Below are 25069 nucleotides of genomic sequence, written 5' to 3'. Positions count from 1 at the left end.
TGTATCATATTTATTTTGTGCTGATTGTTTAACTTCTGGGTTTTTTTTAGATTGGCAGTCCTAGCAGCAAAACAAATATAATACATCCTCAGGTCTATGTGAGTATAGCTTTTATTATTATGATTTCACATTTATCACATATACTCTTTGAATGGGACCAAGCTTTTTCTGATGAATGTTTTCCTGCAGTGATCACTAGAACATGTAAATTCTTAAAAATGCAAATGATCTTCAACCTTTTCTCTTAATGATCACCCATTAAGTTTGTAAAGCATATTCCTTCTGTCAAATCTCAGACTGCAGTATACATTCTATGGCTTTAGATCCAACCTTCATGAGAATGGATGAGATTGAAAAATTATAATGTTTTTTCCCCATCATTTGGATGTATCATCACAAAACAACCTTTAAGAATCTTCCTTCAGATTTCTGCTTAGAATTCTGCTCCTCAGAAGTGTTGAGTTTTTAAATATGAAATATTGACAAAGTATTGCATTGGATCAGTGGGAGACATTACTGGTGACTAGAGATCTTGGCTCTGTGCATACCCTCCAAAGACATTTTGGATTTTGCATTGGCACTTCATGAAGGCATGACTGATTTTTTCTTTAAAAATGCCCAAGTCTTCATTTCAGTGTTTTATGAGGTTGGTTCAGATACTATTTATTTCAATATAGAAGTTGTTTTTGTTTCAAAAACCCAGATATGATATAGTTTGTTCTTTTAATGAAAGAGCATTGTCAGTGTGTTCTGGGCACACATTCTGAGACAACTAGTTAAAACTGTTTCTCTTCAGAACACTCTTTTGACATTTCTGACTCTTTATGATCCCAGGAACCATAGCACGCCAGGTCCTTCAATTTTCCACTATCTTTTGAAGTCTGTCCAAACTCATGTTATCTATCATTCTCATCCTCTGTCATCCCTGTCTCCTTTTGCCTTCAGTCTTCCCAACATTAGGGTCTTTTCTTCTCATTGAGCCTTTTCTTCTCATTTTATGGTCAAAGGACTTAAGCTTAAGCTCCAGTATTTGTCCTTACAATGAAAAGTCTGACTTAATTTCTTTAAGTATTAACTGATTTGATCTCCTTGCTTTCCAAGGACTCTCAAAAGCCTTTTTCAGCACCACATTTCAAAAGCATCAATTCTGTAATGCTCATTTATTATTCCTGGTAAAACCAGGACTATATTATGGACCTTTGTCAGCAGTGTGATGTCTCTGCTTTTTACTATGCTGTTCAAATTTTCCATAGTTTTTTTTTTTCCTAACAGCAAACATCTTTTTAAAATTTCATGACTATAGTCACCATCTGCAGTGATCTTTGACCACAAGAATATAAGGTCTGAATGATGCTACTTCCATTTTTTCTCCCTCTATTTTGACAGCAATGGATGGGACCAGTTGCCAGGATTTTAGATTTTTTTATGTTAAGCTTCAAGCCAGCTTTTACACTTTCCTCTTTCACTCATGAAAAGGCTTCTTAATTCTACTTCACTTTCTGATGTCAGAGTGATATCATCTGCATACTGACATAATTGATATTTCTCCCAGCATCCTTATTTTTGGCTTTTGATTCTTCCAGCCTAGCATTTCACGTGATGCATATAAATTAAATAAATTAAGATGACAATATACAGCCTTGTCATACTACTTTACCAAATTTGAAACAATCAGTTGTTCCATGTTCAGTTCCTATTGTTGCTTCCTGACCTATATTCAAGTTTCTCAGAAGACAATTGAGATGAAACTCCCATCTCTTTGAGGACTTGCCATATTTTGTTGTGATCCACACAGTCAAGGCTTTAGTGTAGTCAATGAAGCAAATGTAAATGTTTTTCTGAAATTCCCTTGTTTTTTCCTTAATCCAGTGAATGTTGGCAATTTGGTCTCTAATTCCTCTGCCTCTTTGAAAAGTAGTCTCTGCTCTTGTGGTGATTTTTGGTTCACATATTGCTGAAGGCTGGCTTGTAGTATCTTAAACATAACCTGGCTGACGCGTGAAATCAATGCAATTATTCTGTTATTTGAACACTCTTTGCAACTACTTTAAGATTGGGATATAAACTACTGTTTTTCAATCTGGTCCTTGCTGCTGAGTGTTCTAAATTTGTTCATATATTAAATACAGTACTTTTAACAGCATTATCTTTTACCTCAAATGAAATTCTGTCACCTCCATTAGCCTTATTGTTAACAATTCTTCCCAAGACCCACTGCATTTATTCTCTAGGTATGTGTATGACTCTAGATAAGTAACTACATCATCATTTGTATTGGTAATGTTAAGATCTTTCTTCTATAGTTCTTAAGAGCATAGATTGAACATTTTTCTCATTGAGTTACCTTCTTAATTGATAAATTTTGTTTCTCTCCATTATACAACCCTCAAAAAATGTAAAACTATGCAGTGCTTTGCAGGATCATTCCAGGAAATCATTAAAATGGTTCAGAGAGTAACTATGATTTATAGCACTTGCAACCTTATACTGTTATAATTTAGCATTTGTTATTAGTAGTTAACAGTCTTGTACTTTAGTAGTTGACTGTTAGAGATAGGAAGGATGTATGCTTTAGCTTTAATAAGTTTTTAATACATAAATAACAAATTTGTCAAATGTACTTCATCTAGTTTTGTTGGCATTTAAAGGTATCTTCCTTTATATAGATGTAAATGTGAAATAATGCACTGTGGCACAACTGATAGGAAGACCTAGGTGTAAATCACTTAACCTCTTGGTACCCTAGAAAAGTCTTTGGGTTTATAAATTATAGGAGGCAGAGTCAAGGTGGTGGAATAAGAGGAAGTTGCTATTGTTATTCTGGCATTTCAGTTGTGTTCAACTCTTTGTGACCTCATTTGAGATTTTCTTGACAAATATACTGTATTTCTTTGCCATTTCCTTCTCCAGCTCATTTTACGTATAAGAAAACTGGAGCCAACAAGGTTAAATTACTTGTCTAGGGTTACACAGTTAGTAAGTTATCTGAGGGTAGATTTGTACTAAGAAAGGTAAGTCTTCCTGACTCCACATTGTGCCACCTAGCTGCTTTCTGAGAGGAAGTAGTACAGCTTAATTCACCATTAAGTTTCCTCTGCAAAGGTCTGGTAAAAGCACCAGAATGAATTCTGACCAGGGAAGCCAAGAAAAAGTCAATGTAATTTTTATAGCCTAGAATGGCTTAGAGAGACAGAAAGTTATGAGACCTCATTGGGGCACAAAGTTTGGCCAGGAATGTATGTGGGGCTGTTGTGCATGGGCTAAAAGAAGCAGAGACTGCATTAGGGCAGGAAGCATCAGTATACAGAAAGAGGTCCCAGAAGATCCCTGAACTAGCATTAGGTGCCAGGGAGAGGTGCCATATAGCAATTGTGTTGCTAATAATGAGTTACTGGTCACAGATCCAGAACAGAGAGCAATGGTCTGTGGTGATTGTATACCCTAACGTTATGCCAATTAAGGAACTTTTCTGGAAGCAAAATGTAGCTGAATAGCTCTGATCCCAGAAACAGAGCATGGAACTTAGTTTTAACTTCTGACTCAGTGTGGAAGCCTATTGTTGAATAAACTGGGAAAGAGTCTTAGATCAAAAGGGAATCAGCAGTTTACTCACTTTGAACCTGCAGAGCCTCCTCGAAGGCTAATAGTAGCTGAGTCCAGAAGTGTAACCTCCATCTAGGGACAAGCCAAGGTACCCAAACTTAAGCCAGGAACTTGCAGAGCTCAGACCAGGAGGACAGTGAACAGAACTTCACCCTGGATTATAATATTTTGGGATCACTGAAGACTTTCAGCTCCAGAGCTTGAGCTGTGAAAATAGCAGAAAGATGTAATAGGATAGGTCAGGATAGACATCCTCCCTCCAGAACTGTGCAAAGCCCAAGATTATTATTAATTCCAAAGTCAAGTAGCTGAGAGAATGAGTAAATTTAAAAAAGAATCCTCAAAGAGCTATTATAGTGATAGACATACTCAAGACATAAACCTAGGAGAGAGTGACTAAGAAATATTTAAAAGCAAAACTTTGAGCCATCCAGATCTCTTAGAAATAGAAGGCAAAATAAAAATGTAAAGAATCCTCCAATCATTTGCTACAAATAAACACCCAAATGAAAACTCTCCAAAATATTATAACCAAAATCTATAGTCCCCAGTTAAGGAAAAAAATCCTGCAAATAACCAAAAAGAATTCATATACCAATGGGCCACAGTAAGGAACACATAAGATTTAGTAGCCATTATTAAAACAGAGTGAAAAACTTGGAATATAATATTCCAGATCTAGACTAAAAACCAATAATAACCTACCCTGCAAAAATGAGTACAGTACTACAGGAGAAAAATATACCTTTAATGGAACAGAGGACTCCCAAGCATTCCTGATAAAAAGACTAGAATAGAAGATTTGAAATACAAACACAGGAGTTTGAAAAAGAATGAAAAAATAAACATGAGTGAACAATTACACTTATAATACTAAAAGATTAAACTAGTTTCATTCTTGTGTAATATAATATATAATGTTACCCTTTCAAACTTCTCTTATTATCTGAGGGCCTGAAAGAGATTCTGTTTTGTTTTGAAGATCTCAATAAAAAAAATAAAATGGAATGGACAGGGAAGAGGAACACACTGAGAGAGGAGGGAAGAGAGAGAGGAAAAAGGGAAGAAGTTATCTCACATAAATATAGTGCATTAGGAGGAGTTTATAGAACTCTGTAGGGTCATTTGGGATGGAGAGGGAGAAGCAGATGGTACTTGGACCTTATTATAATCTGAACTGGTCAAAGGAGGGAAAACTACACATACACATAGTTGGGCACAGAAATATATCCTAACTAAGAGTGAGACAGAAGGGAGAGATTAAGAGAAATCAGAGCAGTAAGAGAGAAGATTAAGGAAGGTATTAAACAGAAGCAAAACAAACCATTAGAGAATGGGAGAAAAGAGAAGAAAAAGTATAAGAGCTACGATGGAGAGAAATACACAAGAGTAACAACTGAATGTGAATAGAATAAACAAATTTATAAAATAGAAGAGGCTAGCAGAAGAGATTAGAAAATATAATTCAGCAATATATTATTTGTAAGAAACATGCATTAAACAGAAAAATATACACAGAGGTAAAATAAAGGGATAGAGCAGAATCTGTTATGTTTTAGCTGAAATTAAAAAGGCAGGGATCGTAATCACAATCACAGATAAAGCACTGGCCAAAATAGATCTAATTAAAGGAGATAAACAGGAAAACTACCAAAAAGGTATCAAAGACAATGTACTAGTATCACTATTGAACAAATATTCTCCAAATGGCAGGCATAGCCTTTAAATTCTTATAAGGAAAAATTAAATGGAATATAGGTATAGACATTAACACAATAATAATGGGGAACCTTAATTTTCCCCTCTGAAATTTAGATAATCTAACCAATATTTTACATCATTCACTAAGATAAGATCAAAATGGATACATGACTAGAAATAAAAGGAAATATCATAAATGTTTTAGAAGAACAAGAAACATCACCTGTCAGATTTATGGGTAGAAGGTGAATTTATGAGTAAATAAAAAATGGAGAGATGCAAAATATATTTTGATTAAATTAAAAAGTTTCTGTACAAATAAAAATGATTATAGCCAAGATTATGTTATAAATAAAAATTAGTCTGGAGGCTAATTACCAGATTTATAAGTATTTATTAGTAAAGAGAGAGAGATTGATAGAGGTGTAGAGAGAGATCTCAGCCTTTTTAACTTTAGGGTTGGCCTGATTCTCCATTTAGCTGACTCAGGCTGCCATATGCCAGAGATGTCTTGATGAGATAAAGAGCAGCTCAGAGATAGGTATGGAAATAAAGAGGGCAACTTGACTTTTTTCCCTCGCTTTTTTTGGTCAATGACTTTCAGATGTCATGCTATCTGCCCTTCCATGGTGAGGTTAAGTTGGCTCTTTCACGTTGGCACTTGGCACATTCATGCTGATGCTGACTGTGCCAGGACACAGGGTCAGGGTGCCAGACAGGTGACTCGGTGACACCTATGTCCACCACTGGGGTACTGGGGATCAAAGTCCTCTAAATAATTTACTTCACACAATCAGATGGAAAGCATAAAATTGGGGGGGGGTTATAGTTTCTCAGATTGAGATCTTATATCTAAGATATAGAGGAGCTTTGTAAAATTTATTAGAATAAGAGCCATTCCCCCAATTGATAAATGGGCAAAATATATGAATAGAAAGTTTTTAGAAAATTCTCTAAATCAGTACTTATTAGAGAAATGGCAAACCAAGAAAATTCTGAGATGTCATCTCATACCTATCAGATTGGCTAAAAAATGACAAAAGAGTAAAATGACAAATGTAGGAGGGAATGTGGAAAAACGGGGACATTCTACTGTTGGTGGAACTGTGAACTGATTCAGCCATTTTGGAGAGCAATTTGGAATTCTATCCAGAGAGTTATAACTGTTCATACCCTTAGACCCAGCAGAGCATTGCTGGGCCTTTTCCAATGTGATCAGGGAAAAAGGAAGAGAACCTATGTGTTCCAAGATATTTATAGCAGCTATCTTTGTGATGGCAAAGAACTGGAAATTGAGGGAATGTCCATCGATTGGATACTGGCTGGAAAAATTGTGGTTTATGAATGTGATTGAAAACTACCTTGCCATAAAGAAATGATAAACAAGTTAATTTAAAAAAAGCTTCGACTTATATGCAGTAATGGAGTGAAATGAATAGAACCAAGAGAACTTTATATACCACTATAGAATTAATATTTGAAGAATATCTTAAATGTCTACTTACAGAGAATGAACTGAAAAATAGAAACATGAAAAACAATCTATGATGCTTTCTGTGGAATAGGGAGAGAAGGGAGGAGCTAGATAGCTGAGAATAAGTTCTTTTAAATAAATAAATTTTAAGATAAAATTTCCAAAAATGTTCTAAGTCACTAATAATTAGAGAAATGCAAATTAAAGACAACTTTGAGATACTATCTCTCACCTACCATATTGGTGAAGTTGACAAAAAATGGAAAATGACAAATGTTGGTGGAACTGTGAACCAGGCTAACCATTCTAGAAGGCAATTTGGAACTATGCTCCCAAAGTTATTAAATTATAAATGCCTTTCAACCCAGTGATGCCACTGCTAAGTCTGTACTCCTAAAGAGATAAAGGAAAGAGGAAAAGGACCTATATACATGAAAACATTTATAGTAGGTTTTTTAGGGGGGAATCACAAAGAATTGGAAATTAAGGGGTTGTCCATCAATTTGGGAATGTTTGAACAAGTTACAATGTGTGAATATTGTGCTGTAAAAAATTATGATGGATATAGTTTCAGAGAAACGTAGGGAATCGTGTATAAGCTGATGCAAAGTCAAGTGAGTAGAACCAGGAGAACAATTTATATAGTGACAACAATACTGTACAGATAATCACCTCTTAAAGATTTAGTTAGAAACTCTGATCAGTGCAATAACCAACCACAATTATTAAATGCTATATGTTAGGGAAACAAAGTCAAAATAAAAAAGTCTCTGCCCTCAAGGAACTTGTATTTCACTAGGTTTCAAGTTCTACAAGTGGTGAATGTGTTTCTCTCTTTTGTTAGCTTTATTAATACTCACTTTTTAAAAAAAAACCCATACCTTCTGTCTTAGTATCAATACTGTGTATTGTTTCCTAGGCCGAAGAGTGGTAAGGGCTAGGCAATGGAGGTTAAGTGCCTTCCGCAGGGTCATACAGATAGGACAAGATTTGAACCAAGGACTTCCTGTCTTTAGGCCTGGCTCTCAGTTCACTGAGCTCCCCAGCTCCCCCCACTAATAATCGCTTTTTACATTATTTACCCTCTTTGTCAATATGAAGGTGACTAGGTGATAACTCAAAATTACCTTAATTTGTAGTTATCTGATAATTAATGGTGTTAGATATTTTTCTGATATTTTGTATTTCTTCATTTGAAAACTGTTCTATTCTTTTGACTACTTTTTTTTTGGCAATAGCTCTTAATAATAATTATTATATATATATATGTGTGTGTATATTTAATTTTATCAGTTCCCAATAGATTTTTGAATGTTTGGTAATACAAAGATAATTTTCCCAAAATAGATTCTTTTTCTTGTCTGTGACTGATTTTATTTGTGATCTGTTTTGTTTTAGTTCTTCTAATCAAATTTGTCCATTTTTATCTTGAATTTTTTCTATCCTATTTCTGAGTTCCAACATATAACCTTTAGAAGTTAGAGTATAATAACATTCTATTATAGCCCAGTAAGGAATCAAATGCACATTGCATACTACTTATGTGTCTCTCTTAAGAAGGGAAAATAGAGATTCATTGGAAGTTTAGCTTTTGTAAAAAGCAAAGGATATTAAAAAAATTGTTTAATAGTGCTGCTTTAAACATTTATTCCCTTAATATCAACCTTCTTATGGTTAGATCTCTGAATTTAAAGGGTATGAACATTTTTTAACTTTCTTAGAGACCTTTACATTTTTTTCCAAAATGCCTGGACCAATCCAACCATTGAGTATATTTAAGTGTCTACTACACAGCATTACTTTAGGCACCAGAGATAGAAAAACAAAGTAACACAAAAAAAGTCTCATCCCATTTGTAAAAACAAAAATGATGGGAAAATTTTTTAGGAATGAATTAGATTGAAGACTGAAAAGAAAAAAAAAACCCTCTCTGTATTTTTCTACTACCAGTGCAATAAATTTTTGCCATTCTTTTCTGGCATACTTTTGGGGAACTTCTCCCAGCTGTCAAAGAAATGCAAATTAGTATTAGTCCAATTAGCCCTTATAATGCTTCTAAGGACTCTGTTTCATTGTGGCATAGAGATAACCATGGGTTTCTGAAGAATCTACCTTTTTGGAGTGCAATCTCTACCAGATCCAGTGATGTGGAAAAGGCTTTGAATATAATCTCAATAATAGATATTGTCCTTTTCTTTCTGAGTACTAGCCTAGCCAAGTAGGGAGAGGCTAATTATCAGAGGGATAGACTCTTTGTGACAAATTCGTTGGCAATGACCATCCTTGAAAAAATACAAAATATAAAAAATATGGCATTTAATTTTTGTGAGGTACCTTACCTTTTGTGTAGTGATGAGAGTGGAAAAGGGGAATGGGGTGCTGGGAATTACATCATTTTTAGCTTCTTTATAGACACTAAATTTAACTTATTGTTGGTACTCTAACTTGTCCATTTGCTAGTGATTAGATATATTATGGGAGAAACTGAATTGTATCCATTTTGACATCCTTCCTCTAAACAAAATCAGATGGCAGCAGGAATTTGCAAATAAATGGAACTCTAGTTTATAGGTTCTCCTTAGAAAGGTAAACTAAGACTTATTTCATGGAACATTTGAACATTTTACATTGCAGTGCTCATGATAAGTATTTACAGAAAGGCTGATATCAGTGTAGTTTTGGCTTCTGTATCAACATCTGTTTATAAAGGATAAGAGTTAGAGAAATTTGATAGAAAAATTTAATAAGGTTCTCAAGACATAATTCAGCATACATTTATACTTTATATAACGATGAGAACAGGTGAAAACAGCAAAAAATATGTTGGAAAACATGATTCAAGAGTAGTCAGTGAGAGTAGCCAAAGACTTGTAGACCAGTCACTTGGAAACTTTACACATTTATATCAATTCTTTGAGAAAAAAAATCTGAAGGTGCCAGATGTGGTGACCAATCAATCAACATTTAGTAGTGTTAAATTTATGGTTGGACTGAATAATATTTTAGTTGGTTGCCAGGGATTTAATTACTAAATCCCAAACGAATTACTAAAGTCAGAAATGGAATTTATGGTAGTTTATTTTACAATAAAGAGGGAAGATATTAAGGAAGAGAGAAGGAGAAGAAAGAGAGAGAAATAGCTGCTCTGGCCTCCTCTGAGCCAGGCAGGAGTTCAGAGGCTCCAGCTAAGGGAAAAGAGTGTCAAGATGATGGGCCTCTCCAGAGACTGGTGCCTCCAGAAAGACCAAAGGAAAGGGAGTCAAGCTTTTACACTCACCATGTGTCAGTTCAAAGGAACAGGGTCACCAGGAAAAAACAGGTCCAGTCAACACTCTTTTGAATGAATAATTATTCTTCACTCCAGTAGAACTGCCAGTAGAACTCCAGCAGAAGTAGAAGTCCAAATTGAACTTCAAGAAGAACCCCCAGAAGAACTGCCTTCATGCCCTTGTCACTTTCTTTTAAAGACCTTTATTCTTGTGTCATTTCCCTTAATCTTTACGTCTACCAATCACAGCTGATGCTCCACTCTAGGACCGCCTAGAAGGCAGTCAGTTGATTCTGATTTGTCACTCCCTCTTTAACGGGAGGGTCACAGACCTCCCACTCAGTGGGTGAGATGGGTGTTTGCAACTTTTTTGATTAAATCCAAAATGGGCAGATCTTCATACTCAACTTTAAGTACTGTGCTTAGGCTTTTGGGGATTAAAATCTAAAAATAGACAATCTCTATACTCAACTTTAAGTACCTTGCTTACACTTTGGGGATTAAATCCAAAAATAGCGGGGATTACAATTTAATCTTCACAATCAAGGAAGAGCTAAGTACCTTCACTGTTACAATCAGGGGAGAGTCTAATCCAATCTTCACAGTAGGCACTTGCTTATATATGCTAGGCTCTGAGTTAAGCATTGGGGATACAAAAAGAAGCAAAAGATAATCCCTGCCCTCAAGGAGTTTACAATATAACAGGGGAGACAACATGCAAACAAATATATATGAAGCAAGTGCTATATGGGATAAAAAAAAAAAAGCAAATTAAAGAGAGAAAGCACTACAACTCAGAGGAATTAGGAGTCTGAAGGACTTTGAATGCCAGAGCATTTTCTATTTGCTCCAGGGTACAACAGGAAGCAGTTAAAAAAATGAAATGGATTACATTGTAACTGATAGGGAACTACTGCTAACTGATGTGGACCCTATCCACTGTGCCACTTAGCTGTCCTCCCCAAATTTAGTCCTCTTCTAAACTTCTCTATTTCTCTCTAGTTCACCACCATCTGTGAATCTTAAAACTGCTTAGACTCTACCTTAGAAGATTTGGTTAAGCTATTCCCCTATTGTAACAATGGAGGTACTTGATCAGGAATGTATTGGAAACTTTTAAAATTACTCCACCCTGCTCAAACAGTGCCTTAGGGGAAGATAAAGTTGTAAAATTACTGATTGAACAATGAAAACCCCCCAACTCATACTTATAGTAAAGCTAGAACCTTAAGCTAGGTCTCTTTTTAGATCTAATACAAAAGGGTGCTAAGTACCTATAAAGGTTAAATTAATCACTAAAAAGGTCAAGCAACTTACAAAAGGCAAGAGGTGTGTGAAGTTTTAGTCTACTCATAGAAGATGATAACAAAAGAAGATGTGAACTAAGAATGGACAGTCCTGGGGAAAACCTCTACTATGATTGGTAGATGTGAAAATTTAGGGGAGGTGAGAAATTTTTCTTTAAAAGGAGCTGGCTCTCTGAACTTAGAAGGGATTTTGGAGTTAGTTTGGAGGAGCTGGCTCTATGAACTTAGTTGGAGTTTGGAGTTAGTTTGGAGGAGCTGGGTCTCTGAACTCAGTTCAGGAGTTGAGGATTTCAGTGAAGGACTGGAGTTTTGCTTTAGGACGATCTTGTGGTGAGTGATTAAAGACTGACTAGTCTCTCTTAAGGCTCAGGCCTAGGCCATTTGGCCTAGGCCCTTCATACTATTTATTCGTTACTCTCTTTCTCCCTTTCCTTAATTCCTTTATTTGTATTAATTAAAATCTCCATAAAACCCAGCTGACTTGGGTATTTTCATATTTGGGAATTTTTCCCATGGCAACCACTTATTGTTTATTTAAATCAAGACACTAAAAATTATCTTTACAGTTTTGGCAATTCACATTCTTGTAACCCACATTTTCGCAGTTACACATCCTACGTTCATAATATTTCATTTTCCCCCAATGCCTAACCCTAACCACTCTTCTGCCCTGGAACCATTACATGGTATTGATTCCAAGAAGAATGGTAAAGGTGAAAAGAAAGAATGAAAGAAAGAAAGAAGGAAAGAAACTAACTTAAAGCCAAAAGATACCTTAGAGTAAATCTAGTCCAACTTCTTCATTTTCTAAATGAGGGAAGTGAAGTCCAGAGAGGTTAAATGATAGGACATTTATTAAGCTCAAAGTCACAGAAATACTAAGTAGCTGAGCTAGCCTTTAAACTTAAGTCCTTTGATGCCATGTCTTATATTTCCTATAAGAGCATCTGTGAGAACAGGAATTTTGCTTCATTCATATTATGGCATTTGATGTTTAACATGAGGTTCTACAGATAGGAAACATACCACAAACATTTATTGAATAAATTTTTATTGAATTCATTTAACAAACCACATTTTAAAAAAATATGTAAATTCTGACTGTAAGAGATTAAAGGCATTTCAAATTGTTATAAATAAAAATCAATCTTGGGAATGTTATACTAAACTTGTAAGTATTTATTAGTAAAGAGAGAAAGAGAGAAATAAGATTTCCAGCCTTTCTAACTTAAGTAGGATCCAGTCCCAGATTCCTGCACATAGGAATCTTTGTGACCACAGTCTCCTCCATGTTGCTACTTGCCAGAGATTGTAAGGCAGATGGATAAAGAGAGTCAGATCAGGGAGAAGCGAGGGAGCAAAAAGAGCGACTCAGCTTTCCATGCTGGCTTTTCAATCTTAAGTTCCTCCACCTGGATCCTTCCATTGGCCAATGGCTTTCATACATCATGCCATCTCGCCTCCATGGTGTTGACACATAGGGTCTATGTTAGATACAGGACTCTGACTGCTATGGTGAAACCTTTTTAGGATTGTACGGGGTTGGAGGTTCCCCAGATATTTAATTCATACAAAATGAAGAAACACTTTAACTTATTATCTATTTCTAGTAACTAGAAGTCTAGATTTTTGGAAGATTGTTGCTTTAATCTCATAGCTTCATGGTGTGTCTTGGAAGCCAGGAGTGTGAAGCAGAAAGTTAATTTTCTTTTTTGATACTGTATATCAGCTTCACAGACTATTTTAAGGAAAAGCAGCATTGAAACTTTTTTATAAAACCTTTCCTCCTGTCTTGGAATCAATACTGTGTATTGGTTCCAAGGCAGAAGAGTGGTAATGGCTAGTCAATAGGGGTCAAGTGACTTGCCTAGGGTCACATAGCTGGGAAGTGTCAGAGACCACATTTGAACTCAGGACCTCCTGTCTCTAGGCCTGACTCTCCATCCATTCAGCTACCCAGCTGCCCCTGAAACTTTTTTATTTTTTAAACTGTCTTTAGATCCAAAAATTTAATGTGCCCCAAGGCCAAATGGCTTAAAGAGCAATTACTATTATTTCATTAATGAAAAGAAGAGGAATAATAAAACAATTTCCAAATTCTGCTGAGCTTCTGACTTAGCCATTTAGGTAGCATTTTGTGCATATCTCTAAAATCATAGCGATATTTTTTCTGTGTTTATAACCAATCCTGTAGTTCTCTTCACTTCCGCCAGTCCGGGTGGTTTTTGCAGTGACCATGGAAGGTAGTGCTCGAAAGGTCATCACTGTGCGCTCAGCTCTGATTGTGAAGAACAGGCTGGAAACACCAATGGAACTAAGGCTGGATAGCCCCTCTGCTCCTGACAGTAAGTTGTAGCTTGTACATGTAAGAAGCATTTGTCTTCCTAAGCAGTTAGTACATATACTGTGTTTTGAATATCTTTCAGTTAGCTACCTATTTCCTTCATTGCCAATATTTCTTTTCTGTTGCAGAACCTGTTGTACTCCCAGCTATCATGCCAGGGGATTCATTTGCAGTTCCTTTACACCTCACTTCTTGGCGGTTACAGGCCAGGCCAAAGGGGATGGGAGTGTTTTTTTGTAAGACTCCTATCCACTGGACCTCTGTAGTGAAGACCTCAGAGGTTAGTAGCAGCAAAAGGGAGTGCCATTCAATGGATACAGAAAAAAGCAGATTTTTCAGGTATGTAAGTCCTGTTTTCCTTTTTCTCCTTCTTTAGGTAAAAACCAGGGAGTAGACAGCATTGGCCATCTTCAGGGCTTAAGGGAAAGTGAGAGTACCACTATTTTATTTCAGAACCTTTAATGGAAGAAGCATTTCATTTATATGAAGTGAGAATCTATGTGTATGGAGAATCATAAGTATAACTTGAAATCTGTTAGGTCTTCTTGTGTCATAATTCTTAAGAACATTTGGTTCCACTATGGGAGTAGAAGTTCAAAAGAAGAACATATTACATCACTTATCACATGTATATATGGGTATGTTATTTGAGGTCTAGGCTTTAAATGATCACTATATAGCAAAATGAATAATCTGGAAATAGGTATCAAGTGATAACATATGTACAACCCAGTAGAATTGCTTGTTGGCTCTGGGATGGGGGTAGAAAGAGGGGAGGGAAAGAAAATGAATCATGTAAGCATGGAAAAATATTTAAAAATAAAAGTAAAAAAAGACAAAAGGTAAGAATTTTAAAAACAAAAAAGAAGGGGGCAGCTGGGTGGCTCAGTGGATTGAGAGCCAGGCCTAGAGACAGGAGGTTCTAGGTTCATACCTGGCCTCAGACACTTCCCAGTTGTGTGACCCTGGGCAAGTCACTTAACCCCCATTACCTAGCCCTTCCCACTCTTCTGCCTTGGAACCAATACACAGTATTGATTCCAAGATGGAAGATAAGGGTTTAAAAAGAAAAAAAAAGAAATAAAATAAAATGTAATTATCTTTTCATCTTTAAAAAAGTATATATGTAGATATAGTTCTTGTCTGCCTTGGAACTCATACTAAGTATCTATTTTAAGACAGAAGATAAGGGTTTAAAATAAAAGAATACATCGTTTTTACCTGAGTGAGCTTGAAGTCTAATACATATATGTCAGGGCAGTATATTACAATATGAGTTGGGAACAACTCAAGACTTTACCTTCCTTGTATATAGAAGTGGTTAGAACCAGGGATTGACAAGTAGATTTACATTTTGTCACTTACTTTCTTGGGGGCTTTGATAGCATTATCTGGACCTTTGGAGTCTCAGCTATTCTCTTTGAAGACTAGAGATGATGTACTTGGTGTAGCATTGCTAGAAAAACAAATGAATAGTCTATGTATAGCATTTTATTAAATACATTAGCATATATTGTCTCATTTGTCATGAGTAGTACCAGACCATTTTAGACTAAGACTTAAGTTTACTTAATAGCTTGGTTACTACATTGCAAAGACTGACATTCAAGTCAAGTCTATAAGTCTTTTTTAAGCATTTACTATGTGCCAAGCATTGTTCTAAGTCCTGGGGATACGGATACAAGCAAAGAGAAAGATAACCCTTCCTTAAGAGAGACTGGGACATTACATTCTAGTGGGGAAAGATGACACATAGAAGGGAGCTATAGAGTAATTAGGAACACAGGAGAAAGGGACTCACTGGTGTCAGTTTGAAAATACCTGTACAATAAAGACTAACTGGTCTTAGGCCTTCCTCCAAATGGAGGTTCTAGGAGGAACTCATCACTTAGAGATTGGGAGAGGGAGAAGTGTTATAAAAGAATGGAAGGAAAAGGCAGCTGAGTATTTAGGAGAATGAAAGACATCTTGTCTGAGCCCTTTCTCACAATAGAGATTTTCGGAGGAACTCATCCAATAGGAAAAGAGGATCTCAGGGGGAAGGAAAGTTAACTGAGACATAGAGAAGTCCATTCACTTTGTTTAAAGAAAATTTTAAATTATAATTTCTAACTCAGTGGCTCAAAAAACCTATTGTTTATCTCACACAATTTTTGTTTTCATTATTTGACCTGGATTTTTTAGCCTGTAGATTTAATGACCAGACTATAGAAATTCATGTACACAAACTCTGACAGTTTAGGATAGGAGAATTCATTATATATATAACAGTGTGAAAATAATGTTTTATTGTCATTGTGATTTTAGAGAGTTCATGTGTTACATCTTGGGACTTTACAATGTCCTATATAGCCAGAACAGGAGACTTTTTTTATCCAGTAATAAAAATAGTAGGAATAGTACTTAATTGCCCTGCTCATTTGAACATCAGTAATAATTATACCTTTTGGGATAATGTAATATGAAGTCATATATAAGCTCTTAAGTTAGTAATGTTGGAGGATTATTAGAGCCTTTGTGAAGATATTCAAATATACTTCAATGTTGTGGTACTTTCCATATTTAATTGCTATTTATGTTCAAAGATTGTAAAGAAAGCAATATCATTATCAGAAGAGAAAAAACAGAGAGTTTGGGTGTATAAAGAGTGAATAATAGGGAATTGGGCTCAGAACCAGCTCTCTACCCTGAATGGTATTCTTATATTGTTATTGGTGTTTCTGACTAAATGTTGCTAGACTGTTAGTGACTAAAATATTTAGACTCAAGAACTGCAGATGTTTATTAGACTCTTGAACCAATTGTAAGGTTATACCTCTTTCTGAGTTGCAAGAGATCAAGTACAGCTTTTCCATTCAGTCTGTTGATTTTCACACCAATCTTTCTTTCTTTCTTTCCTAGGTTTTGTGTGGCTATAAAAAAAGAGAATTATCCAGATTATATACCCTCAAAAATATTATCTGACAGTGCTAAACAGATTTTCAGACAGCCTGGGCACACTATTTATCTCCTGCCAACTGTGGTAATCTGTAACTTGCTACCTTGTGAACTCGACTTTTATGTTAAAGGGATGCCAATTAATGGGACACTGAAACCTAGCAAAGAGGCAGCCCTTCATACAGCAGATACATCTCAGAACATTGAGTTGGGTAAGGTCTTACAGTGAAACTTCTCTATTTATGACTGAGAACAGCACAAAATGTTTCTTGGCTCCTATGAAAATATTTCCAAATAGCCCTGGGACAATGATAGAACCCTTACTAGAGCCCTTTTTAGGGGCATCACGCAATAGTATTTTTAAACTTCCAAAACACCAAATGTACAAAAAAATTCTAGCTGATTCACAAACACAATACAGCTTAGCACTAGGCAAAGTTGATTTCTGGGACTGTAATTTAATTGTTATGTGATGTTGACAGGACATTTAATCTTTGTGAATTGCATTTTTTCCCTAGCTGTAAATAGAGATGAGGTGGGGATGGGTGGAGATAATATCTAGCCCTCCCTACTTTACAGGGAAGTTTTTAGGGTTATTAATGAGATCATGTAAGTCAAGTGATCCATAAAATAAAGGAATAATATATGATGAATTGTGGTCATTTTAAAAGTTGACTTAAGAAGAAAGTGGTTATGTTTTAATATGGAACCTGACCCATAGTGTCTTGTTTTAAAATGTAGAATATACTTGGTTGCTTCCTTGATGTCTTGATTCTTCTTTAATGTATACTTTGCCCTTTTGAATATCAATTCCTAATGTTTTTTCCAGTGTCTCTGGTTTGCTCTGAATTTTACCTTACTCCAGTTAGAGAAGGGGTTGTTCTTGACCACTTTAAAGATATTTTACTGGTTAGATGTTCATTTTTCTTTCACATATTTCTAATCATTATTAGCCTAAAAGATAATTTTAGAAGAAACCAAATTAGTTTTTTCCAAAATACATTTTTGAAAGACCAGAATAAACCCTCAGAAAATTAGTGCTTTCTATCTGTATATTCTAGGATTGTCTCTAGAGAATTTCCCACTATGTAAAGAACTCCTAATTCCTCCTGGGACCCAAAACTACATGGTGCGAATGCGACTGTATGATATCAACCGGCGGCAGTTAAATCTTACCATCCGGATTGTGTGTCGAGCAGAAGGGTCCTTGAAAATCTTTATATCTGCTCCTTATTGGCTGATCAACAAAACAGGTATGTTGAACTTCTGCCTGCTTCTGCCTCAGTAGCCCCTTGATATCAGCCTTAGGAATTTGGAATTATTTTCTCAGCCAGCTAGCCAGAGCCAATGCAAACTGATGTGTGAAAGCATTTCAGATCCTTAGAACCCTCAGCTTCCTCTCCTGAGTAGTGGGAGTTTATGCTACTCTGGCCACCATAGACAAAATAGTCCTTTTAGGGACTAAGCTCTAAATACCTTAACATTGAATTCTTACTCAGGTCTGCCTTTTTAAAAAAATCAAAATATCTCATCTGTTTGAATTTGTGTTGGTTCATTTTCCTGGTTACCAATTTTTATGGAGGACATTGATCAGTAAGTTAGATTGTCTCCAGAAGAAGGTAAGTAGAGTGGTAAAGTGAATGGAGTCCATATCATTTAATTTTTTTACTGAAGAAACTAAGGATTTTTAGCCAGCAAGTGAAGATTCTACAGAGACATGGCAGCTTATAATATTTGGAGACCTAACATGTGGTCAAGGAAAATAGCTGGAAAATTCAGGAAGACTGATTTGGAAAATATGTAAAGGAAAACTTCCCAACAATTAGAGCTGTTCGAAAGCAAGATGACTTGCTTTTTGAGGTACTGAATTCCTCTTTACCATAATTCTTCAGTCAGTAGTTGAATGGCTACTTATTGGGGATATTATAGTGAAGATTCTCCTATTTAGATAGGAATTGGACTATATGTTCTTTGTAGACCCTTCTAGCTGTATGATTTTATGGTTCTGTGAATTCAGTTTCATTTGTCTTTAGTGCATTGGATTTGATTGATTGCAGCTTTTCTGTACCTTATCTCTTCCTTGAAAGGGTTACCACTTATCTTTAGACAAGACAATGCAAAAACAGATGCTGCTGGACAGTTTGAGGAACATGAGCTGGCTCGAAGCTTAAGTCCCCTTTTATTCTGTTATGCTGACAAAGAACAGCCAAACCTGTAAGTAAAATTCATTACGGGAAGGGCAAACAAGCTATTAGAAAGTAGAAAAAGTTAAGTAAAGGATGTAGGCCTTAATTTTTAAGTAGAAATACTCTGTGGATGACAACTTTGGCTTGGCAAAGAGATGGCTAGGATGACATAATAAGACTTTTTCCATATCTAATTTCTGTTATTTGATATTAAAAACAAATCATTTAATTGGTTTATAATAAAAACAGTGGGGGTGGTTTTACTTTACATGTATTGATATCATACTCTCATAACTGTAATGGAGAGAAAAACCCATATTTTTTCCTTGTTTCACTGCTCTATGCTATATTCCCTCTCTGTAAACTTTTAATAGGAAAGGAGGATGGATGTATATTGGAGATAGAGTGATCTTCCATCAAAATACATTCAGATCTCTCAGTCCAATCGAAGTCCTTTTATGCTAGAATTTTTGAAATTTTCCCTTTAGCCTTCTAAATAAAATATACAATTCCAGTATCTCAGAGCATTTCCATTTTATTTTAATTATAGGAAAGAAAATTAAATCTGGCAAGAGTTAGGTGAATTACTGAAAGGGGAGGAGGAGAATGATAGGGACCATTAATTTCATATTGTACTAGTCTTTTTCCTACTAGTTTCTTTTCATTCCTTTACTTTAGACCTAGTATTGTCTGCCCACCCCAGATTAAAGCTCTAATCTGAGGAAGACATGTCTGATATTACCAAGTCACATGTGAAGAACATTTCTGCTATTAGAAAAATATCATGCCAATAGTTTGTAGTATTTTGTTGATAGCCTCATAGTATTCTGAGACACATATAGACTCTGCTTTTTTGGGTGTTCTACTTTAATAAATGTGGATTTTTTTTTCTACCAAGCAACACTAGTGTTAATTTTTAGTAATTTAGCATCCATGTTGGAAACTATTGACTGGAGTGCTGAGTTTGGCAAGAGGTGAAGAAAGCCATCTGGTAATTTCAGCTAGCTCAACATTACTTTTTTGATAAAAGGTTTTTCATACATTTTGATCTAAAACTTCATGTGAGAATCTTAAGTTTATTTTTGAATGTACACCATTTGAACACTCTTGAAGTGTCAGTTGTATGTACCTTATTGTCTTTGAACAAATAAAAAATTCATTGACAAAATCTAGAACTTTTTGTTTTCAACTCTACTCTCAAGGAAGCAGTTTGGGATTGTTATGCTTCCAAGAAAGAAGGCACAGTGACTCATTTTGTCCTATTTAATTTTCAGTTCTTAATTCTAAGACTCTTCTGTTGCTTTTCTCATATAGAATGAAGAGCTAGATGATACAATATTGACCATCTTAGCAGTATCCTACAGTTGGTGAACAGTTAATTTAAGATATGACCAGGCTGGATATCTTATTTGAGGGTGGTGACCATGTGTATAAAAATTATAGTCAAACCCTTGAAAACTGATATAGGCTATCTTATAGTCCAGTACATATCCTACAGTGATAACTAGAATTTGAGAAGTAGTGATAGGAATAGTTGTAGTACCCTTAACCACAGGATAGGAATTGGAAAGAGGAGCTGGTTTTAGAAGAGTATTTGAAAGGGTTTTTCAGTCATGTACAGCTCTTTGTGGTCCCATCTGAAATACCAGACCCTTCTATCCTCCACTATCTTCCAAAGTCTGTCTGAACTAATGTTTTTTGCTTCCATGACTATTCATCTGATCCTCTGCTATCTCCTTCTCCTTTTACCTTCAATCTTTCCCAACATTGGGTCTTTTCCATTGAGTTCTGTCGTCTCATTATATGGCCAAAGTATTTAAGCTTCAGTGTCAGTATTTAACCTTCTAATGAATAGTCTGACAGTTTCTCTAAGAGTTGACTTATTTGCTCCCCATTACTGTTTAAGGGACTCTCAAAAGTCTTCTCCAGCACCTCAATGTAAAAACATTGATTGTATGGCATTTTGGAAGGGTTGACTTCTTTTAAAAATTTAAAACTTATTTTTATGGCTTTTTTTTGTTTGTTTTTATATTATCTTCTCTTTTGAACAATTCTTTTCCTTTACTCAGATAACCATCGCATGAACAAAAATTTTAAAATAGAGAGGAAAAAAGACAGTTCATCCAAACCAAAAAGTATATGTATCAGCTGAGTTCGGCAGCATATGTATCACTCCATACTCATAGTTCCTCACTATTACATAGAAGAGAAAAGTGTATTTTCTCATCTTGAAGAGAAAATGTCTAAGATTCCTTACAGGAATTAATGCTTATGATTCTATGAATTTAGTTTTAAGCAATGAATTTGAAGTGTTAATGGGGTACTTAGGTGGAGGTGAAATTTTCCAACTCCACAAAAGCATTTGGAAGTATATAATCTAAACTTGGGAGAGAGGTCAATGCTAGAGATAGAGGTTTGGAAGCCATCTTTATCCTAATAGCAGTGATAATTGAAGCCATGTTAATTGATGAGATCATCTTGGAAAAGAACAGAAGGCTAAGAACAGAATCTTGGGTAATGCCTGGTAATGCCTATATTTTAGGTATGGGATGAATAAGAGGACCTAGGAGACAAACTGAACAAGAAGTAGGTGAACTAGGATAGTACTGCATCATAGGATCCAAAGGAGAAAATGGTTTTAAGTAAAGGGATATAGTCATCCATGCCAGAAGGTACAGATAGATCTGAGGTCAAGTCTCAGAAAAGACAACTGGCTATAATGAATGAAACTAAAAAACGTACATATCATATGGTAGGGACAAAACCATGATTATTAAAGGTTATAGAGTAAGTGGTAAGTCTAGACTATTCTTTCAGGAAGTGTGTAGTGAGAGGAAAAGAGATGACTTATGAACTGTAGCTATTGAGGAATACTTCCCCCTTTCCTTTACCTCACCCTACCTGTAATGAGGAAATGTAAACATGTTTGTGGGTTAAGAGGAAGGAGCTAGTGAAGAGGCTAAGAGATATAATGAGGGGGATAATTAATGATATCAGGGAATGGGATAGAATGGAGAACATAAGTGGTGGGGTAACCTTAAAATGGAAGGAATGACATCTCTTCTTCTAAATCAGAAGGGAAAGTGGTAAGGAGATAAAAATGCAAAAATAGTTTTCAATTGGAAAGGAGAGCACATAAAGATTGGGCAGGATGGCTTTTACAAGATTAGGATAGTGTATTCTACTGTTTCTGATATTCCTCCTTTTTATTTTTTTTTAACCTTAGACCACATTGATCCAGTGTCCTCAAGGATAGTTCAGACAATATATTACTCTTCAATTGATGAATTACCTTGCTTCTACTAAAGTCCTACTTTTGCCTTTTTAAGTCATCTAGAAATTGCCTCTTGAAGCCTCTTCTCAATGGAATATGAACTCTGTTGGTCCATTAGGTTGGATAGACTATATCTATCATTCAAACACCAACCCAACTCCCTTTGAAGAGGTTCTGCTTTCAGTCTGTTGGCCAGAGCCAGAATAAAATGCTTGTCCATAGCACCTCAAGACTCTCTGTTCCAGGTCTAGAGGGGTTGCATGTTCCATCAGTGGGGGAACTCCCATAGTTTTGCACCAATTGATCAGGAAGGGCTGAAGCACCTTATCCTCTTGTATTGGCATGCACTAAATTCATCTGTCATTTTTTTGGCCCCCTTTACATAGGGGACCAAAAACTTTTAAGGCAAAAACTTTTATGCCTTATCAAGCTGGTTTACCATCCAGTTTAAATGGCGAACTCATCTGTTCAATCTGGGGAACTTAACCATTCCTGAGCATAAAGCCTTTACTGTATAAAACTGTAGAAAAAACCTGCTTTCAATGAGTTCACCATACTCATATAACCAGTACGTACAGGATCTAACCTTTGCCATCAGCTATGATAGACATTGGACCTGGAGTTTTGCTACTATGTTCTATTGACTTGCTTTTCTTCTCAACAGCTGTACTATGAGAATTGGAAGGGGAATTCACCCTGAAGGTGTGCCTGGCTGGTGCCAGGGCTTTTCACTGGATGGTGGGAGTGGCGTTCGAGCCCTTAAAGTGATCCAACCAGGAAACCGGCCTGGCCTGATTTATAACATTGGTATGTGACCTGGTTCAGTTTCTAGGACAGATCTTGTGACCTCCTTACCATGGTACTACAGCCATAGGCCTTGCCACAGTGCAGAGATGGCCTATAGGTTATCTAGCTCTGCCTTCTGGGTCTCTCTAAGTATAAGAAGTGACATTAGCACATTTCAAAAAACTGCATAATGCTTTCTCCTGAGAACTGGCGCTGTTTAATTTCATACTTGTGTCCAGGGAAAACTATTTTGTCTTAATTTTTTTTTCAGGAGAATAATAGGAACGCTTAGAAAGGCTTTTCATCATTTCCTCTGCATTCATTAAATTTTGCAATCTCTAGAAGGATGGGTGTCATTTTTCTCCATGAAACTGGAGCAGCAAGTTTCAGCAACTTGCCAGTAACCAAAGGGCAAGTCTGGGTCAGAAGCAGGATTAGAAATCAGTCCTTTAAACCTGAAGAAAGTATAGGAAAGTTGGAGTTAGTAATTATGCAAAATCATGGCCCTATGCTATTGAATAGAGGTGTTCCCATAAAGAGACCAGGAGTATTTTTGTAGAGATTAAGATAAATCTTACTTATCTGCCTTTTTTTTTCAAAAATAATAATAAAGATAGTAGCTTATGATGTGTCTAATTTTTAATGTTATAAGAATTCCTCCCAATAGAATGTGTAGGTTCCTTAAAGGTAGTGACTACTTTTTAAAATTTTTTGTATCCCCAGTGTATAAGGCAATGCCTGGCATATAGTATTTGTTCAATTGAACTGAACACCTATATTCAGGCATCATTATTCATATGTCTAAAGTGAAAACCCTAAAATCCATAATTGTAGTATTTATCCAGAATTCTTTGATGGGTTTTGGAGTAGCCTTCTAAGTATGTCCTAGCTTTATTAGATGTTTAGGGCTACCTTGGTTGGTACATGGATTTGGGAGTAGAGAGCTTTCATTGTTTACCTACCCCTTAAATGTGAGTTGCTATTTAAATCTTGTTGACATTGAGTGTCAAAGAAAAAAAGATTTTTCTCTCATTGGATCTTCCATCCAGGGCAGTTCTCCTGGTTTTTCCACATGTAAAATTGTTGATTCCACCTTGAGAATAGGCACTGGTCATTTCATGCCAAATTTGTCTTTCTCCCTGGTAGCTTGTACTTACATGATTTGATCCCCAAAGCAAGCCAGAACAAGTTGAATCTTATTGGGTGTGAAACTTCTGGAAGAACAAATGGGGAAAATTCCAACAAACCATTTTCTAGCAAACTGGTATCTCTGCAAAGTGACCGATGTAAGTGAAATGCAGAATTTCCACTGAAGAATATAACCTATTGTATCAAAGGGAATACTGACCTCCACAACTCTCGGAAAAGACATGCTGCAGTAAGGGGCAGGAATTAATTTTTAAAAATATATCCTTATTGTTTTATTAACTATTTCTGAACTACACATAAAAGGAATTTTGAACAAACTTTAAAAAAATTTTTGAGTTCTAAACTTTCTTTCCTCCTGCCCCTTCCCCTCTTTGAGAGGATAAGGAATATGATATCGATCATACGTATAAAGTCATGTAAAACATATTTCCATGTTAGTCATGTTGCAAAAGAAAACACAGACAAAAAAAACCCCACAAATAAATATATAGAAATGATATAATAAAACTAAAGATAGATTTTTTTTAAAGTAAGCTTAGATATGCAGGATTTATCAGTTCTCTCTCTGAAGGTAGATAGCATTTCTCATCATAGATCCTTTTATAATTGTCTTGGATCATTGTCTTTATCAGAGCAGTTAAGTCTTTCATGGTTGGTCATCCTTACAACATTGTTGCTACTATGCATAACATTCTTCAGGTTCTGCTCACTTCACTTTGCATCAGTTCATTTAAATCTTCCCAGGTGTTTGAATTTAATATAAATCTGTACCCCTCTTTCCTTTCTAAATGGGGAGTTTTGAAAATCGATTTTGGTATCACCCCAACCCTTTGGGTTGGTGATTTGAGGCCTAAGGACTCTCTACATAAGGAGAAGCCTTTGGCTCCCTGGTATCCTGGAAGACTCTTGCCTGTGGTCCCACATGATTCCCAGTGTTTGGAAAACTGGCCTCTGACCCAGACTGGCATAAGGTCTCTCCAACCAGGGAGATCAAGAAGGAGTGATGTCACCGAGGTTGTAAGTTATGGATTCAGGAAGTT

General features: G+C 35.9%; 1 protein-coding gene across 6 annotated transcripts in view; it reads left to right on the top strand.

The window, feature by feature from the left end:
- VPS13D (vacuolar protein sorting 13 homolog D) overlaps positions 1-25069 on the top strand; it is a 415828-nt gene that overhangs the window by 169422 nt on the left and 221337 nt on the right. For all 6 annotated transcript variants that reach the window (XM_007491757.3, XM_007491755.3, XM_016422198.2 and 3 more), the window contains 7 exons: positions 51-98; positions 13548-13698; positions 13826-14036; positions 16599-16846; positions 17696-17887; positions 18722-18848; positions 22759-22901. In XM_007491757.3, the coding sequence (XP_007491819.2) occupies positions 51-98; positions 13548-13698; positions 13826-14036; positions 16599-16846; positions 17696-17887; positions 18722-18848; positions 22759-22901 (1120 nt within the window). The remainder of the gene's footprint in view (positions 1-50; positions 99-13547; positions 13699-13825; positions 14037-16598; positions 16847-17695; positions 17888-18721; positions 18849-22758; positions 22902-25069) is intronic.

The sequence above is a fragment of the Monodelphis domestica genome, chromosome 4 (assembly GCF_027887165.1).
Source record: "Monodelphis domestica isolate mMonDom1 chromosome 4, mMonDom1.pri, whole genome shotgun sequence".
Classification (NCBI taxonomy): domain Eukaryota; kingdom Metazoa; phylum Chordata; class Mammalia; order Didelphimorphia; family Didelphidae; genus Monodelphis; species Monodelphis domestica.
The sequence above is the reverse complement of the archived record's forward strand: the minus strand, read 5'-3'. Positions and strand labels throughout refer to the sequence as shown.